At 37.7% G+C, this 19059-nt stretch overlaps 1 protein-coding gene across 1 annotated transcript in view; it reads left to right on the forward strand.

Moving 5' to 3' along the window:
- Positions 1–1532: 1532 nt before the first annotated feature.
- ATP11A (ATPase, class VI, type 11A) overlaps positions 1533–19059 on the forward strand; it is a gene marked incomplete at its 5' end in the record, with an annotated part of 67060 nt that continues 49533 nt past the window's right edge. The window contains 4 exons of the mRNA XM_010289889.1: positions 1533–1655; positions 13282–13371; positions 14499–14579; positions 18752–18859. Coding sequence (XP_010288191.1) covers positions 1533–1655; positions 13282–13371; positions 14499–14579; positions 18752–18859 — 402 coding nt within the window. The remainder of the gene's footprint in view (positions 1656–13281; positions 13372–14498; positions 14580–18751; positions 18860–19059) is intronic.

Here is a 19059-nt window from a genome sequence, read left to right on the forward strand (position 1 = left end):
TCACTCTACATTTTACTTCATGACTTCTCAGCTATTCTGTGGTTAATAGTCTGAGTCCCATAGGTTTATATTTTTGATGTTTCTTCCCACCCCCCAGAAAGTTATGCATATCGCGTAAATAATTGTTTCATAAGCTTAACTGCTCCAGGTTTTCAAAGTATTGCAAGATTTATACGTACGTTTGAACAGTAATTTATGTTGAAAGTTTGTTCTTTGCCTATGTGGTGCACTCAAGGCAGTGGAATAATCATAGAGAAATGAACCGATGAAGGAAATGTTACAGTGAATGTTTTTCGTTAAGTTTGAGAACTAAATTTTATTTTAGACTTATTAGGTATGTCTGTACTAGTAAATGAGCCCAGAACTATTGACAGCAAACTAGAAAAGGAGATACCACGTCTATAGGATTAAACTCTCTTTTATTGTCAAGAACTGCACGGCTATATCCGGCTGCTTCGTGATGTATGAACTACCAAACTGCTCCTGCTATTTGTTTGGTGTTAATTTGCTAAGTAGCAGTGTGCAGTTCACCCTTAGAGACAGAATCAAGCACCAGTGCCCAGGAGCACTTTCGGGATGTATTTAATATACTAAATAGTTGTAGCTGTTGAAGATGAAGAAAAGAAGCTTCCCTCTAATATGCTTAATGGCCGTATGTACAAATGTATCATTACAACATAAAGCAGAGTCTTTTTTGGTTTAAATCGATTACATATTTAAATATTTAAATTACTCCAAACTTGACCTAATGATGGTGTTAAAAGAGCTGATGTCTGGGTTTTTCTATGTAGGACAAGGTATTATGAATATTTTTCATATGGTAGATGGGAATTAGTAAGACTGTTGACTAAAGGATGTGTATTTTGTAGTCCAAGTCCCTAAAAAAAAGATGTATTTCTAAGTTAAAAAAAAATCATTTTGGTTTTATGCAAACACTTTCCTACAGTGACTTTTACTTTTTTTTAAGTGAATTGGAAAGCATAGAAGTGCTACTTTTGGACAAGCTGTAGGTGTTGTGTTTATGTATTATGCAAATACATAAACATTTTATTTTACTTTGACTCACCTGCTTTTTTCTACTTGCAGACAGAGCTCTCATAAAGAGTAAGGGATCTGAGTTGACAAGCTGGGAACTTTTCTTGGCAATCTAAGAGTCCCTAAGCTTGTTTGTGTTTAGGGAAATGGTTAGTAGTAGTATTTCAGAGAATACAGTGTTTCACTTTGCTGCAAATAAAATACCAAGTTATGGCTGGCTAGTCTTAAAAATGAGATGTACTTGCCATATATGTAAACATTTTAATTACCACTGATTTTTTCAGTGGTAAAATGAGTAGCAACCACATAAACAGTTACTAAATATCTAATTTGACTGGGAAAAAAATCTTAAACCATTCTTTTTTCAGTGTGAGGGGTCATGCATTGATGGCTATGCATGTGTTGATTATCAGACACATGATTGATTAATTCAGTGTGTGACTCATCTTACTGCAGAAATATTGACTGAACTGACATGATTGTTTTTTCCCCCATAGTGTGCTGGCGAAGAGAATTGGGTGGACAGTCGGACTATTTATGTTGGACACCGTGAACCCCCTCCAGGCACCGAAGCATACATTCCACAGAGATTTCCAGATAACCGAATAGTCTCATCAAAGGTAGTAGTATTTTCTTTCATTAATTTACATAAAACAGCTTATATTATTCTTTGTGTGTTCATTTATTTCCCCCAAGCTTTTCTTTCTATACTTTCTATATATTTCTCCTTAACCATGACTGGCAAAGGTAAATTGAAGGTATCTCAAGTTTCTTCCACAAAAACTAATTGCCAAATTACCCCTAACATAAGCAGGAATAGAATGACTTATCCAGTGTTTACTATAGCACATAGTAAAGACTTTGAGTAATACTGTGCTTTTCCACAAAGGAATGAGAAAGCAATTTTCATTTGAGGCAACACTGGAGTAAACAAAATCTTCCCAAGGAAAGACCACATCCTTTGTAATCTAAAGCAATACCTCAAAGTACTAGAAATAGTACGATCGATGTAAGTGATCCACAAATGAAGCTATCTCCAGAATAACAGTGCCAGTCCCTTCAAAAGCTCTTTGACAAAACCCCATAGAAATAATATTCTTTGTTACACATGTGCAAGTGAATCACTCTTAAACTCTTGGTATTGTGATACATTTGTACCCTTTAGACACCTTCCATTTGTCCCACACTTTAACTGGTAAATCTTTTGCTAAGCTTCAGCAGCTTTCTGTGGGCAGTTAAGTGGTTGATACTCCACCTGTCTAGACTGACTGGTTTGCTTTAGCCAAGGGTTTGTACTGCAATGGCATAGAAAACTAAACATTTGCAGCTTATTGTATGGCTAACACCCCAAGAACTTCAAGCTTTTAATGTGCTTAGATTTTAATCTTCACGAGCGCAAACCTTCAACCAATTATGAAATAATGAATTCAAAAGAATATCTCCTCTACTGGGAAAATTTCTTTAAACAGTGGCGCAGATCCACGGACTCATTTTAAGAACCTTAGTAGCTTTGTGATCTCAAGGAACAGGGTGCTTAGCTTCATGGATGTGAACACTTGCCATCCATTAATATAACAGCAAAGCTGTAATAAAACCCACATATAAAACCCACACTTTTCTCAAACTGTGTCTCGTTACTTATGTGAAATTTTATATTTTACTATCTTCCTTCTGTACTTCATTCAAAGACAGTATAACAACAAAAAGCGTAGTATCTATGCATCTTTAGTTAGATAGAATGTTTGAAACGTAATGCAGTCAATCCAGATGGAATACAGTCAGACTAGTACAGTGGGAAGTAATGTGCTCTGCACATTAATTTATATTGTCTTTTAGATTATTGAAGTACATACATTTTATGCAAATCTTTGTACTCCTTCGACACTTTTCTTATTCTTTCATCTTGTATGTCTGAGAGATACGTAACTAAAGCCATTGAAGTTACTGCTAGTACTTTTTGCAATAAAAACTTCCTACTCAACTGTGCAAGATGTTTGACGTTTTTATGATGATGAAATAGTGGAAGTTTCAAGTTACTGTGCTTTGCAGAGTGAGATTTTTAAGTATGACTTAAACCTGGACTGAAGCTGAGAATCCCTGCCAGCAATTAGTAAATATGTATGATTTCAACTAGTTCAGGAAAGAGACTTAACTATGTTTTTATCTGGATATAAAGCATGTTCAGTTAAATGATTTAAATGTTAAGCTCTTCAGTTGTGAACTGTATCTGTAAACAATGTTCCATTAAAAAATGATTAGTGGAAATAACTTTTTTATATATACAAAGTTTATCAAATTTTCTGTTAATTGATTAAATTTCTCACTTCAGAAATGAAGTGTAAGTCATCTTTGTGAAAATAAATGCAATGGTGATATTTCAGGAGGGAACAGAGTTCACATAAATGCTTTACAATATTGAACAGTTTCTTAGACTGCCAAAAGTTCAGTTTTAATGACGGTTGTCTTTGTATGAGAATTTTCTGCGCTGTCTTGCCTGTACTATCATTTTCAAGTAAACTGTTGTTATTCACACGCTCCATCCCAAACAGCCTGGGTAGCACACCATCGTGACTTGACTTGCATTCATTCTGGTTCTGTGAGCGAGCTAACTCTTAACCTTTCAGTTGCTCCTTATCACTTGCTCTCTTATGAACACGCTGGAGGGGCACCTGCTACAGCTTAAGAAACACAGATGTAAGCTTCCTGAAAAATAATCAAATGTACAAAATTAAGATGGGAAATGCATGAGTGTTAGAGTAAAATAAAGGTACATGCACACAAGTGTACTGTATAATGTTACATCAACCATGAAGGATATTTCCTTTGTCTTTCATCAGTAAGAGAGTAACTTTCAGCTGTGCTTTTATAGGTCTTTATAAAGAGAGTATATGATTGTTCTTCAAGGATGAAGAACTCTGAATTTTCAAGTATGGATTTTACCAATTTAAGACAAACTGGATTTCTAAAAAGGGTAGCCTAAGACCATGAGGAAACCTCATCAATTAGACTATCTATATGCTACTGCACTAACAAATCTTCTGTCATAAAGCCCTGAAAAAAGACGGCAGCTTGAAATAACTAGGAAATTCTAAGGTTCATATTATTTCCTTCCAAAGGTGAACTTTACTGTGCTTCACCAGAGGTTTCCTGGTGTCAGCAAGATAATAATGTGATTGCAGTACAGGGGGGTATTTCTTGTATATTGCAGTGTCACTGTGGAACGTGGTTAATGCTCTGTCTGCTTAATGACATATTCCTGGTGGTGAAAAATGATATCTAGGCAGACCTTGGCCAGACAAAAATGCTCTTTTGATTTGATGTGTTAATTCAATTATGATTTTAACAATGCATTACAAAGAGGCTGTGTTGAAATATTAAAAGGCAAAAAATTTATGTCCTTTGGATCGTACATGCAGTTGGCGCATGTTCTAGAGGTAGTGACCTTTGCAAGGTGGATCCTTCTGTTGATCTAACTTTCAGCTACTTCAGCTGCCTAGGCTGTTAGCCTTTAAAGTATCTGGTGTGTGCCCTTGACTGAATTTATCATATGACAGTGCTGCAGCATAGCAAAATACCAGCTGGTAGAAGGTCCTAACGTTTCAAATGAGAAGAAAGAAAAAGTAATTGCATTGGCAGGGAGGTTGCCTGCTTTTTTTCTTTAAAAGTTATTCACATTTTGGAATTATTTACTGATTAGTGGAACTGCTGTGTCAAAAGGAAAGTAAGTTAAACTATGCAGCAGTAGCAGCTAACAGAACTTGGTGGGAAACAACTTTTTTCTTCTGAAACAGGATAACAAAAGGTTTCTTCTTATTTTGTAATTTATCAGTCTTTAAAAAAAAAACTTTTTAATATGAAACTTCCCTAAGGTCCAAACATCATATTTTTGACCTGGGAATATCACAGAATACAGAATCACAGAATCACAGAAACACTAGGTTGGAAAGGACCTTCAAGATCATCAAGTCCAACCATTAATCCAGCGCCACCATGTCCCCTAGACCATGTCCTGAAGCGCCACATCCACACGTTTCTTGAACACTTCCAGAGATGGCGACTCCACCACCTCCCTGGGCAGCCTGTTCCAATGCCTGACCACCCTCTCAGTGAAGAAATTTTTCCTAATATCTCCCCTGGCGCAACTTGAAGCCATTTCCTCTTGTCCTATCGCTAGTTACTTGGGAGAAGAGGCCAACACCCTCGTCGCCACAACCCCCTTTCAGGTAGTTGTATAGAGCGATAAGGTCTCCTCTCAGCCTCCTCTTCTCCTGTACGTGCGTAGTAGTACATGGATGTGCCTGACCAGCTAAGAATTGCCGAAGGTCCATCACGCAGTATGTTTCCTCCAGCAGTAGATGCCTAGGGAAGAATGCAAGAACAAGTAAGCATAGAGTGATATTTCCCCCGAATACTCTCTTAGTACATGTTGCTCTGACTAGCCATTTGTGAGCCAACAGTGATGATTTTGTATTTAAAAAGTCTTTAATTGATTTTTTTCTCTGTGAATTTCTTGAATACTTTTTGAGCCCATGTAAATTTTCAAAATACATAGCTAAGGCACAGTTAAACTGTGGAAATATTTGCTAGAAGAAACTATGAACCTTCATTCTGAAACTCCTACTTGCTAATTTCATTTTATTTTCTGAGTCCTTGAATATGAGAACAACCATTATCCCCTGTTTATCTTCTTGATTCTGTTAATCTTCTCCCATATTCCTTTCCAGGGTGAATAGTCTTAGTCTGTTCAATAACTGTTTGTGGAAGCTAGTTCATACCTTTGCTCAGATTGGTCTGTACCTTTTCCCAAGCGACTTGTAGACTTTGTAAGATGGAGAAGTGTACAGGGTTATATGTCTATACAATGTATAGGCAAACTATGGATTTATACAGTGGCGTAATGATGTTTTTAGTTCTTTAGTCTCCTAAGGTTGATCCGGTATCTTTATAGAACTGCTATGCTTCAAGGATCTCATTGATTTGTAGACAAAGTAGGGATTTTCATCTCCTGTTCTAGCTGAGTCAATGAACCAAAGACTAATTGAATGTGTACATTTGTCTCTTGAACAGAGGAGAAAGTCATATGGAAAATTTTTACAGAACAATATGGAGTTCTGTAAAAACTCTGCTTACTCCTTTTGACAGAAAACCTAAAGAATGAACCACAAGAAATAACTAAAAATATCCGAGATGCCAGGATAGGGATAGCCTGCTGAACAAGAGATCAGAGGCTTCCCAGTGTGTGAGACAGCTGACAAACTTAGAAACCTCAGGAACGTTCTGCAGGAGGAGTGATTTGTTTTTTCCATGCATCCATAGAGAAAGCTGGGTTAGAGGGACTTAAAGTCTTTTTATTCTTCTTTTCAGCATGTGGGTAATCAATACATAGTATTCTGCCTTGATGATCCTGTCTAGCTGTGAACTTAAACTGTCATAGTTTCATAAAGAGAAATTTTTACAGCTGCAAAACCCACTTGTGCTTGGGTCACTAACATAACTGGATGCAGTGGAGCCTAAGCTCCCAGAAGATGATTCTGAAGAGTAGTGGGATGTGACTCTTCAGTGAAATGCAAGATTGAATCTACAGTGGATGCAGAACTGTTACTTGACGAATTTGCCCTAAAGTAAAGACTTCATTTCACCAGTACTATTATTAACTCCTGCTTTGAAATGCTGTACAACTGTGTTCATGGGCCAGAAGTGCTCCTGTTTCTGTTCCACAAATAATGCTATCTTCTGTCACATGTTTCCTTCGGACTTCTCATCAAATACTGATACAAACATTGCTTTGTATGAGAATGGCCTGAAACAATAATGCTGTGTGTTGGGAATCCTATAAGTTGCAAGAGAAACCTTAGCTACCTTCAGTGCTAATCTGATTAATTGTGAGTCACCTCAATCGCACTGACTAATAGTTAAATAAAGTCAAGTCATTCTGACATGTTACAGCGGATGCTGTTGAAATGTTCCTTTCTTCCAGCAGAAATTCATGCCATTGTGCTATACCTCTTCCCTGCAGCACTCAGTCTTAGCGTCATTATGAAAGTACAAAGATGGGGAGGGGGGCCTCTGATTTCTAATTTTGTTGACAGATTTAGAGGAAATGTTAATAGTAAAGCTTAAGGAAACATTGAAGTGCCTCCACCAAGATGAGCCACTGGGAAGCCAGAGGAGACCTAGGATGTCCCAGACCTCTCCAAGATGATGCTTCATAACTGGAAGGATTTGTCTGGCCTTTCTAGGGACACAACATGGTGATTTCGGGTTGAGGAGTTCAAACACAGCCCTAAGTGATGACATTTGATATTTGAAAAAGCATCCAAAGGCCACAGTGGGCATGGGCATGTGTTCGTGCAGCTGATAAATATTTGTGCAGCATGTCATGTGGCGGCAGAGAGGGTGGGACAGGTACCAATGCATATGGGACAGGTACCAATGCAGGGAATGTTGTGTGTGCCTTTTAGTGTGGACATGCTGATCTGTTCTAAAAGCAGCTGTAACAGGGAGCTCACAGCTTGTGCCCAGGTAATCTACTGACTCACAGCCATAACTGGTTGAAGCTGATCAGATCTGATGCTGCAAGGGTTAAATAGCCAGGTTTGCCCAGCCATGCCAATGGGGCAAGAGCTGTTAGTAATGAAGAAGAGTAAATGGGATTGATCATTAATCTCAAATGCTTCCGAATCAATTGGACTTTCTATTGTGCCAGCTCAGGTATAGTAATAGCTGTGATGGGATGTGAATGCATGAGCATACAATTCTTCCAGGCACAATTTCCTTTCCACAGTTTCCTTCTGTGGACAACTGCCAGTGCCTAGAGAGAGCAAGGAAGAGCTGCTAGCACTTGATGACCCTGCTCAGGGTGGGATTTCCAGGGCAATGGCTCACTGCAAACCTCCCTTGTGTTCCCAGGCCATCTACCCTTCCCCTGACTCAGCCCAGGATTAACACCTGTCTTTTATTCTTGGCTGGTACTGCCCCAGACAGAGATTTAAGTTAAATTTTTCATCAGTATGAAGTCTGCAGGCAGAGAGAGAGAGAGAAGTGGAAAAAAGGAAGGAAAGCAAACAGGCCCAAACACAACACCAGGGAGAAGAGGTGTAATTCTCACTGTACATATGAGAAAGTGAAGCTTGCTCAGTCTTGCACACACTGTCTCACTCTTTCTTGTCTGTTCCCAATGTTCTCTGCAATGTCTGTGTGTAGTCAGTCAGCCTTGCTGTAAGGTTTTTTTTTTTTAAATTGCAATTAGGTAATCTTCCAGATGCTGGGGGATGTCTTTGTTGGAGTTGTTCCTGCAGACCTATTTGATAAGACTGAGAGTTGCCAAACAAGGACTACTAAAGATATCCTGTTTACCAGCAGCTCTTTTTAAGGACCCCTATAACAAAATATGCATGCTTGTTCAGACAAATGTGTGGGCATTATTGGAACAAATTCCCCCAAATCAGTTTCATTTTTACACTCTAAGTGTACAGGTGGCTCTTGCGCACATGCAAAAGCCCAACACGTAACAGAGCTTACCGTGAACCACCCATATCGTGTGGTGTGGAGAATATCACAGAATCACTAAGGTTGGAAAGGACCTTCAAGATCATCAAGTCCAACCATTAACCCAATGCCACCGTGTCCTGAAGCACCACATCGACACGTTTTTTGAACACCTCCAGAGATGGCGACTCCACCACCTCCCTGGGCAGCCTGTTCCAATGCTTGACCACTCTCTCGGTGAAGAATTTTTTCCTAATATCCAATCTAAACCTCCCCTGGCACAACTTGAGGCCATTTCCTCTTGTCCTATCACTAGTTACTTGGGAGAAGAGACCAACACCCACAACAGAAACAGGGATCTCTGCCTCAGCGGAGTGATAAACACTGTGCAGGTGGGATGCATGTCAATACTTTAATGAAAATATAGTTAATTGTGTGTTTTTACTTTCATTCCAACTTACCCTAAACATTGCAATGCGCTTTTCAAAACTTCATAGATACTACTTTTCTAATTTTATTGAGTCATATATATTCTAAGATACAGTCTGTCTATAGTCTATCATTCAGAAGTCTGAAGTTTTTTGCTTGAACAAGTTAGAGAGTTGAGACTGATTTAATACATATAAGATCATAAATCAGTTCTTCAACAAACTTCCTATGTGGTTTTAAGCAAATCACTTCAGAAAGGCAAGCCATACTCTTGACTCAGTTCTTAAGATTTCAGCTAATTATTGATTTCCTTTTTTCACACCCTTTACTGTAGTTTTTGCTGCCAGTTCTCTGCTCTATTAGACTTCCAGAAATTGTGTTTAAAAAGGTAACATTTTTAGAAACAAAACTAATTTTAAAGAAGTTGTTAAACTTTTGATCAGATCTTTTTCACCTGTTCTATTGAAGGGCCATAACTGTATGTAATATACTTGTGTTGTTTTAATAGCATAATAAAATGTAATGTATTATTATGTATAAAATGTTATGTGCATATATATACACACATACAGTCCTGTTGTTAAGCTGGCAGCTTTAGGAATGTATTGTCTCTAGGTAATTAATAGGTACTATAAAAATCAGTATGTTAAAAATACTGAAGTCACTATGGAAATGTTCCAAGTTTTATGTATGTGTCTTGATCTGTAAAAGAAAAGCATTGAAAAACTTAAAGAAGTGACTGCAAGCTTCCACCTGTTCTTCCCTGAATTTATTATTCTCAAGATGCATTATATTTTCCAGAAGGGATGAGAATCTGTATAGCAAGGTATCTACAAACGAGGGCTGAAGCAACATAGTTGATAATTTTGTCAGAATAGTTTTAAGCATCTACAAGAAACTGTGGAAAAAGTTGAGGGAAAAGATTGAAATCAGAGTAAATTAGAAGAGAGATGGTGACTATTTAAAACAAGTAAGCTCTCAGAAACTGAAGTGTTGACAGAACTCAATAATGCAATATGAAGTGCTTTTTTCTTACAGCTCCAGCTTTTGATGTCATGTGATTACTTAAGAAACTCTCCTTTTATTTAAGGAAATATCTGCCTGTTAGGATGGAAAGAGAAGCTTGAGACATGAGCCAAAATTCTGACGTACAGATATGAAAAGATCAAAATACAATGTTTAAAAAAATTAAACCATTGTTAAGAAAACCCTATTCTATATTTTTTAATTCATGACACTGGGTCTAAGAAGGAGCTGTTGGAGCTGGAAACAACACAGCATTAGCAAAGAGGATGCAAGAACTGGCGAGATGATGGAGCAGGGGCATGAGTAGGAGTACTGTGGAGATGCGCATAAGTAGTCCAAGCACATGATTACAGAAATACACCAGCACTGCAGGTGCTATTACAATTATAAATGGCAAGAAAATGTACTTGAATTATGCTGTTTTGACTCTAGACAGGCTGATTTTACAGTTTCTTGCACAGCGCTTCAGATGCCTCTGTTCACACAATGTGTTCATCTCTTGGATGAATACATAACTCTACTACTTGCTGTCTGACGTCTTATCTCCTGTATGCAAAAATCACGTATGTGCTCTGGCCTTTAAGAAATTGAAAAAGGTCAGTTAAGCCTCCCACAACTTAAAATCTTCAAGCGCATAACTATTTGGATACCCATATATCCTTCAAGTGAGTTATAGTGAAAAAAGGTAGTTAAATATACATAAACTGCTTTTCAGACTTTTCAAAAAGTGTGACAAGAAATTAGCTGAGCAGGAGAGATAGTATTAACTCTCTGCTGGGCATACTAGTCTGATGTATGTTATATCTTCATTTTTAATATCTTCAAAGATTTTTATTGTGTTTCTGCCTAACTGGAGTAAAGAAACTGCCTTGAATGCAGTCATGATAAATCTTGTTCTGAGCGGCAGCCACTCTATTGTTTCTCCTGGAACTGATTGTAGTGGTTAAACATTAATCATCCATTTGTAGGTACTGCTCTGAGCTACTGATGGCTGGAGCAGGGGGAGGTCTGTCTAGACATCTTAGTAGTCGGTCTTTCTTGCCTAAACTTCTTCAAAAATTGTTACTTCCTTTGAAGAAGAATGGGCAGAATAAAGACATACTCTGAAAACCTGTCTGTATGTCTGAAACCCTGTGTAATAAAGTGCTAGAAGTCTGTCAGCTGATTGAAAATAAAGTTTTAAGAAGTTCTGTATGTTAAGCATCCATTTTAAGTAACACTTCTCAAACCATAAAAGTGATCTGTTCCCAGGCTATTCACATTTCTTCGCGTAAGAGAGTTGCTGACCAAAAGTGGAGCTGCAGGAAAGACCACTGCTTGACAGGGAAAGCAGGGAACTGAGGTTGGAATATGAGGAGGGTCAGATACTAAGGGTAAAGATGAACATTCAGTCTTTTTATAGGTTATTGTTTAGCTAATTTACTTGACTTCCTGAATCAGATGTTTTAAATATCTAGTCTGACAATAATATGCTGTCGCCCCACATTTAGTCAAATAACCCTCTAGGAGATTTAAGTAGGAAGTTGTTGCTCAAGAGATTACATTTTTATGTTATGAACGGTCATTTGGGGAGCTTGTATAAATCATCAGACTTCAGTGGTCAAAAAAACCCTTTAACATGGAAAAAACACTTGTTCTGTCAAAAGAGCTAAACAGAAAAATGTAAATGAAAGTTTTTCTCTGAAACCTCTATTCATTTTTCTTTCTGAGCAGGCAGATTTTCATAAAGAAATGCCTAAGATTAGAAAACAGATCATTTGCCTGAAAGTCAATGATGAAAATAAAAAAAATTCTCATAGAATGGAATCTATATTGTCACCTATCACAGCAGCTTTGAATGATTAGGACTGTTGTGCAAGGAAAAATAATCAAGTCTAACCGGTTCCATTTTGAAATTCCAAGAGAAGTAGCTGGGTAGTGGGTAGTGCAATCAGCATTCCAGTCTGATGAAAAGTGTTCTGACTGAAAGATGAGAGCACTTGACTTTCCAGCTGTTGCATGTGTGCCTGCCTGACTTTCGGCTTGCTCACAGGTGGCTTAATATTGAGGTAACTATTAAGCAGGATAGGTGTTTACTTAAGGCACATTTAGAATAGAAGCTGATTTTTGGCACATGATAGAAAAAGAACATTTTATTTCTATGTCCTACACATGTCCAGGTTTTAACCCCAAACAAGTGAAAAGATGAGTCGGCATAGTAGGGGTTCCATGTACAGCGAAGGCATGCTTCTTGGGGATCCTTTTCCTCTGCAGGTGGAATAGAGGTATTTTCCTTCTAGAGCTCAGTCTGTCTTTGCTTTAGGGCCAAATTCGGAAGATGTATAACTCGTGGCATAATTTGCCCGTCAAGGCACATTTGTAACAAAGCAAATAATTAGGAGAAGTATCTTAGCCCATCTTGTTTGAAATGAAAGTTACATTGGAGTTGTCTTTTTATTAGGCATCAAATGATAATTTGGATAATGTGATGGTACAGTGTTAGCTTTCTGAAGCCATTTTTCATACCTTTTCACACAGTTTTAGCTGACATTTTTACATGTGTTCCAATAAGCAATCCCTGCAAATTATTTTTGGACCTACAGAATGAGCTGTGTAAAAAAGAGTATATTTGACACTGCTGCAGGTCAGGGGGGGACTAAATGATGTAAGATTCTTTCACTTTTATATGATTTTTTTCCTTTGAAGTTTTTTGCATTTTCTGTCTGCACTTTTTATACTGTTTCTTATGTAATTTTATTGAATTTTAGGTAATTTGTAAGGTCAGTAGAGAAATATGCAGCCATATACTCTTATTCATTGCTATAGTTTATTTTGAGGAGTATGTTTGTGTCCAAGCCAGGGAAGAGAAGAGGGGCTGACAACTTCTATTTGGTCAAGTTGCCGTGACTGCATGGTTAACTCTGAATGCTACCTACCTCCTCAAATCATGCGTACAAAATGGCAGTGAATTAAAAGCAGTATTAGAAGTGACTAGGATGCTTTTAAAATCTTTTGATTTAAATGAACTGTTGTATAACTAAATCTCTGAATGAGTACTATTGCTGATCAAAAAATATTGTAGTCCCTAGTGCCAAGATTATCACAGTTCAGAAAATCCTGAGGCGATTGATAAGATTCCAAGAATACACAATTGCCAATTTAAGATTCCATTTCAGTAAATTATTAAAAGAAATGACAGAAGTAGTACTACTTTTTGTTTAGTTTAATCTTGAATTGCAAATTATGAATTTATTTGATTTTAGAACATAGAATACGAATAATACTTCTCTCACAAATACTGATAATCTGTGCATTTGTTTTCAGTACACATTTTGGAACTTTGTACCGAAAAATTTGTTTGAGCAATTCAGAAGAATAGCTAACTTCTATTTTCTCATAATTTTCCTTGTTCAGGTAAGATATCATCATTGTTTAATAAATTTCTGGACTCTTCCTAAAAAAACAAGGACTTGAAAAAGATTTAAAAATCCACTGGTTTTGAAGACTGGGGAGATAAATGATTGAGCTTGGATAGATAGCCTTTTTCATTCATGATGTGACAAAAGGCGTTCTACTTCATTTCTAGGTTGTAAATGTGAATCTTAACCTAAAGAAAAATTGACACCATCGCTAGTTTGATGGCAAGATATCTCTTGATAAAATTGAAAAGGATGAGTGTCATTTTAATTTTTATTTTGGAATAAGCAAACATCTAGATCAGTAAAATCATTGTTATAAATTATGTGGATAATAAACTTTTATTAGTTTTGCTACATATTATATTTTTTATAACTGAATGATGCCTTGGCAGAAATTTTCCAACTGTGCTGTTTTCAAAGCCTGTAGAGAAACCAAAATATAGATGCTTATACAATGCTTGCTTAGGGTGGTACGTAAATATTTGGTTTTGTAATTATTACCTCAGCTAACTAGTTTGCTGCTTTCAAGGTTTCTTCACTCTGAACCTTTCGTTACCGTTTAAACATGTTAAACAATAAAAATCTTACTAAGTTAAGTGAAAAGCTGTAATACTTGTACACCAGATCGTGCAGAAAGAAAAGCTGTGCAGATTCCCAGAGTGGTTTTGTTATTATCTGAACTCCCTCTATGGAGTATACCTCTTTGTATGTAATTGCAGAAGCCACAGCTCAGTATTTCAGGATTTACTCCTTGCGTGCATAAGAACAGCTGTATTGTATAACATGTGAAAACAGCACTATGCTAATTTCTAACGCTGCTCAGTAATTTTGCCTCCGAAGCTGCAGCTTTCCAGTCTGGTATTTACTTAACCTCTTGCAAGCAAATATTTTTACTAGGCATTAACATCTGAATGTTAATGTGATCTAAATCTAGTATTCTGTCATATTATGGCATATAGTTATTTTTCAAAGTTTGTATTAAAATACTGTTCTTTTTAATTAAAATGCCTGGGTGCTATGTAACATATTGCTGAAAAGAGTACTTGAAACATCTTGCTTGAAAAATTGACTGTTTACATTCACAAAAATATAACCAGAAAATCTTTGTCCCTTTTTTTCCAGTTAATTATCGATACACCTACTAGTCCAGTTACAAGTGGACTTCCACTTTTATTTGTCATCACTGTAACAGCTATCAAACAGGTGAGTAGTTTAGTGAGCAAAAGTATAGCTAAAAAGAACATTATTACTCGTTTTGCATTTCAGTTTTCCCTGCCATTTTGTGTTAGACCGTCTTAGGGCAATGCCTAAAGAATGATTGTGATCAACTTTGACAGAGTAATTTCATTTTTGTTTCTGTATTTTAAGTAGAATTGGTTGCTACATGATGATGTCTCACTAATTCAACACAATCTTCTGAATTATTTTATAAATTTGATGTCTTTGTGTTCCAAGGAATCATTTACTTTCTTATGTTTACTTCAGCGTGCTTTGACTTTTGTTTGTTTCTGAATAACTGTCCACATCCTATTGTTTTTCCATAATGACTGAAAATTAATTTAATAAGAATTACAAAAGCTTATAAGAGAAATTTGTTCTAACTGTTGAGATTTCCTTAACCTTTACGGTATGAACAGATAATGAAAATCATTTTCATTCAAGTGTTCAGTATTTGTTAATTACACTCTACAGTTCATAATGATAGCTACAGTGCTTTCTACAGATTAGTATTGAACAGATGTTATAGTATTCTCTCATTTTTTTGAAATCAGTTCTTGTCACATCATTGAATACAAAAGTTCCTCATTAAATATAAAAGTTCTTAATGAAAGTTCTTCTGTTGAAATAGAATTGTGTAATACAGCTGTGGAATTGTATAGGTTTGCCATTTCACTTTAAAGATAGTACTACCAAAAGGAAAAGATTACGGTAATTTTTCACCTCTTGTGCTGCCGTGCTACAGTTGACATTGTCCTGGTTTCAGCTGGGATAGAGTTAATTTTCTTCATAGGAGCTAGTGTGAGGCTGTGTTTTGGCTTTGGGATGAAAATAATGTTGATAACGTGCTGATGTTTTGAGTTGTTGCTGAGCAGTCAAGGACAGTCCAGCTTCTCGTGCTGGCCTGCCAGCGAGCAGGCTGGGGGTGCCCGGGGAGCTGGGAGGGGGCACGGCCAGGACAGCTGACCCAGGCTGGCCGAAGGGATATTCCATACCGTATGACATCATGCCCAGCATATAAAGCTGGGGGAAGAAGGAAGGGCTGGGGAGATGTTCAGAGTTACAGCATCTGTCTTCCCAAGTAACCGTTAACACGTGACAGAGCCCTGCTTCCCTGGAGATGGCTGAACCCTGCCTGCCCGTGGGGAGTGGTGAATGGATTCCTTGTTTTGCTTTGCTTGTGTGCGCGGCTTTTGCTTTACCTGTTAAACTGTCTGTATCTCAAACCACGAGTTTTCTCACTTTCGCTGTTCTGACTCTCTGCCCTATTCTACCGTGGGGGAGTGAGCGAGCGGCTGGGTGGTGCTTAGTTGCTGGCTGGGGCTAAACCACAACAGACATGAGCACTTAAATGTGGATGGGATCTTACTGAAATTAGTGGAATCTCAGATGAGCATAGAATATTTTCATTCATATGGGGATTGCCTACCAGATCTGCATGTTATCAGATATTGCAGTCAGATCTGCGTGTTATCAGAGCTTCTGATATTACAAATTTGGTCTGGATCAGGGATGAGTGGGGAATGAGCCCTTCTGTTGATTTAGCCAGAGCCAAATTTGTTAACTTTGTGAGTTTCAGGCCAGCGGCAGGCAAATACCTGATCTGGCATAAACCTTGCTAGTGCAAAGTCAATTTGTTGAAGATTTTACTAAATTTGAACTAGCAAGTGAGTTTATAAGCAGTACCAAAGTACATTTGGTGCCTACAACGCTCTTCTTCTGAATTTACTATACCATCTGAATATACTATACCATCTCACTGTAGAAACTACCAGAGTAGTTTCTAAGAATCTGAGCTCCTAAAGTAATAGTCACAATTAATGGTCTTTACAGTGGTTCTGTTATATGTTTGGCTTTTTGCCTTCAGTCTAATTTAATGGTGATTGCTCCTGCAGGACAGCTATTGGTGTAAGAACTCAGTGGCACAGTGAGTTCCCTTTCATGGTTCCAGACACCAGCCATTTCTTTCCTTTGTTTCAGTGAATGGGATGTGAAAGGAAAATTTGTGCAAGCGGCTTGAGGTTCAGCATCTTTTGCTGGGCCACTTAAAGGAGTTGGCACTTTTCATGGGCATAAAAAAGATATCTCATGTCATCTTCAGAAAAAAACATCCTGTCTTTTGGGAAAAAAATTCGATGAGGTAGTTTAACCTTAAAAAGAAGTTTCTGAGTTGAATCAAGAAGGTTTCTAGGTCAGAATGCTCCTCATTTTAGCTCAAAACTTGTGGGGCGTGTGTCTCTATTTCTTACGTAGCTATGGTGGACTATGATGATTAAAACAATGACTAACAAAAAATGAAGGTGTGGTGGGTTGACCCTGGCCAGCAGCCAAACACCCACCCAGCCTCTTGCTCACTCCCCTTTCCTGTGGGAGGGGGAGAAAATAGAGGGAAGGTGAAAAGATTTGTGTGTCATGTTAGTGCCACTTCGATAGGGAAAGCAACAGCTATGCACACAAGCCAAACAAAATAAGGAATTCATTCACAGCTTCCCATCAGCAGGCAGATGTCCAGCTGCTTCCTGGAAAGCGGGCCTGAGCGCATGTGATGCTTGCTTAGGAGGAAAAATGCCATCACCACAAACAAGCTCCTTCTGCCTGTTTTCTCTGAGCTTTTCTGGCAGAGCACAGTGTCACTTGGTGTGGAATATTCCCCTTGGTCAGTTTGAGTCTGCCATCCAGGCAGTGTCCCCTCCCAGACTTTTGCCCACCCCCAGCCTCCTGGCCTCTTTTTGGTGTGGGGGCAGGAAAATGAGAGAAAGCCTTGATGCTGTGCAAGCGCAGTTCAGCAATAGCCAAAACACTGTAGTGTAGTAACTAATACTGTTTTATCCCCAAGTACAAAGCACAGCATCATATGGGCTGCTGTAAAGAAAGTTAACTCCATCCCAGCCAGACCAGTACAAAGGATAATTTTGATTGTCCCTCAATAGGATAACCGATTACCTTCACAGTTGTTATGCTAAATGCAGACTTGTTCTTCATTATTTTTTCATGAAACTATGAAGAACAGTGTTTCCATTTCTTCACGGTGCTAACTATATACAATTGTGTATATTCTATAGTAGAAATGAGCTCTTGCTGATGAGCAAAAGTTGTGATACATGCAATAGCTTCTATTTTAGGTGTGGCTTTCCCACTCTTACGATTTTAAGTGTTACACTTTAGAGTCTTACTGTAGTTTCGTAGTGGTCTACCAAAGCCTGGATTATGACATGTGGTGCCAAGTACTGCAGTTCTATCTATCTCCTTGAGTCTTTCTCCCAACAACTGGTGTAGACTTTGGGACCTGCTTGAGGAGCTGTACCAGCCCCTGCAAGTGTATTACACTAAAGTTATAGAGATTCCCTGAGTTCCCAGGTTATCTCTGCGAGCATCCAAGGTAGTGATACTTTTGTTCTACATTGAATTTTCAAAAGCCGTCAAGAGACTTAGATGTAAAAATGCTATGGAATACAACTGATATTTTCCATCTATTAACCACTGGTGTCTTTGTCAGTCTCAATCTTTATCCCACGGCAGGACCTTTTGAATGGAAAGTTGCAGATTCCTTGTCCTTTACTTTGTTTGTTTGTATAAATCCAAAATTCATAGGATAATTGAGCAATCAAAGTAGGTTACTCTGCAAAGTCTCTTGAAACAAAATCCTTTGGGACTTTATATGTTGAATATAGGGTTAAAAGTTTGACATAATTGTATGACAATCAGGAAATATGACCACCTTCAGTCATGTCATCACTTTATCATCTGTGGATATGGAGTCCCAGTCTTCCAAAATAAATTTTCCACACTGTTACAGTCTCAGCAACTGCTTCTAAGTACTTTGCACTTAAGAGTCAATAGAGCATGAACAAGAGATGATTGCTTAAACACCAGAAGTTTATACACATTGTAATCAACCCTATTCATCAAAATGTCTTCATTAAATTATGCAGTTTTGTTGACTAATTGTAACTGTGAATGCTCGTTTTCATGTATGTCCAACATGACTGTATTACTGGCATGTATCACGATTTCATTTGTTCTAGTGAGAATGTTTTCTGGGTTTTTTCCTTATCTTGATGAAGAATAATTTTTTAAATTTTTGTTGCAGCCTAGAGCTGTTCTGTCTTTATAACCAAATGTGCATCACTGTGTCATTCCATTTCCTTGTTTTCCAGGGTTATGAAGATTGGCTTCGACATAAAGCTGACAATGCAATGAACCAATGCCCTGTTCATTTCATTCAACACGGTAAATTGGTTAGAAAGCAAAGCCGAAAATTAAGAGTAAGTAACTATGCCTTACAGATTTTAGGAGTCAGGCTTTACTTCACACTTCTTGTAACAGAAGTTATACAGAAATGTAGTGTGTTGATATTGTAGCATTTATTACATTTAATGGAGATTAGACTTACAAGATACTAATTTTTAATTTAATGCCTCTGAATAAAGTATTTTTAGAAGCTGGATATGTTTCTGCTTTATCT

The sequence above is a fragment of the Phaethon lepturus genome, unplaced genomic scaffold, assembly GCF_000687285.1.
Source record: "Phaethon lepturus isolate BGI_N335 unplaced genomic scaffold, ASM68728v1 scaffold4376, whole genome shotgun sequence".
NCBI lineage: Eukaryota > Metazoa > Chordata > Aves > Phaethontiformes > Phaethontidae > Phaethon > Phaethon lepturus.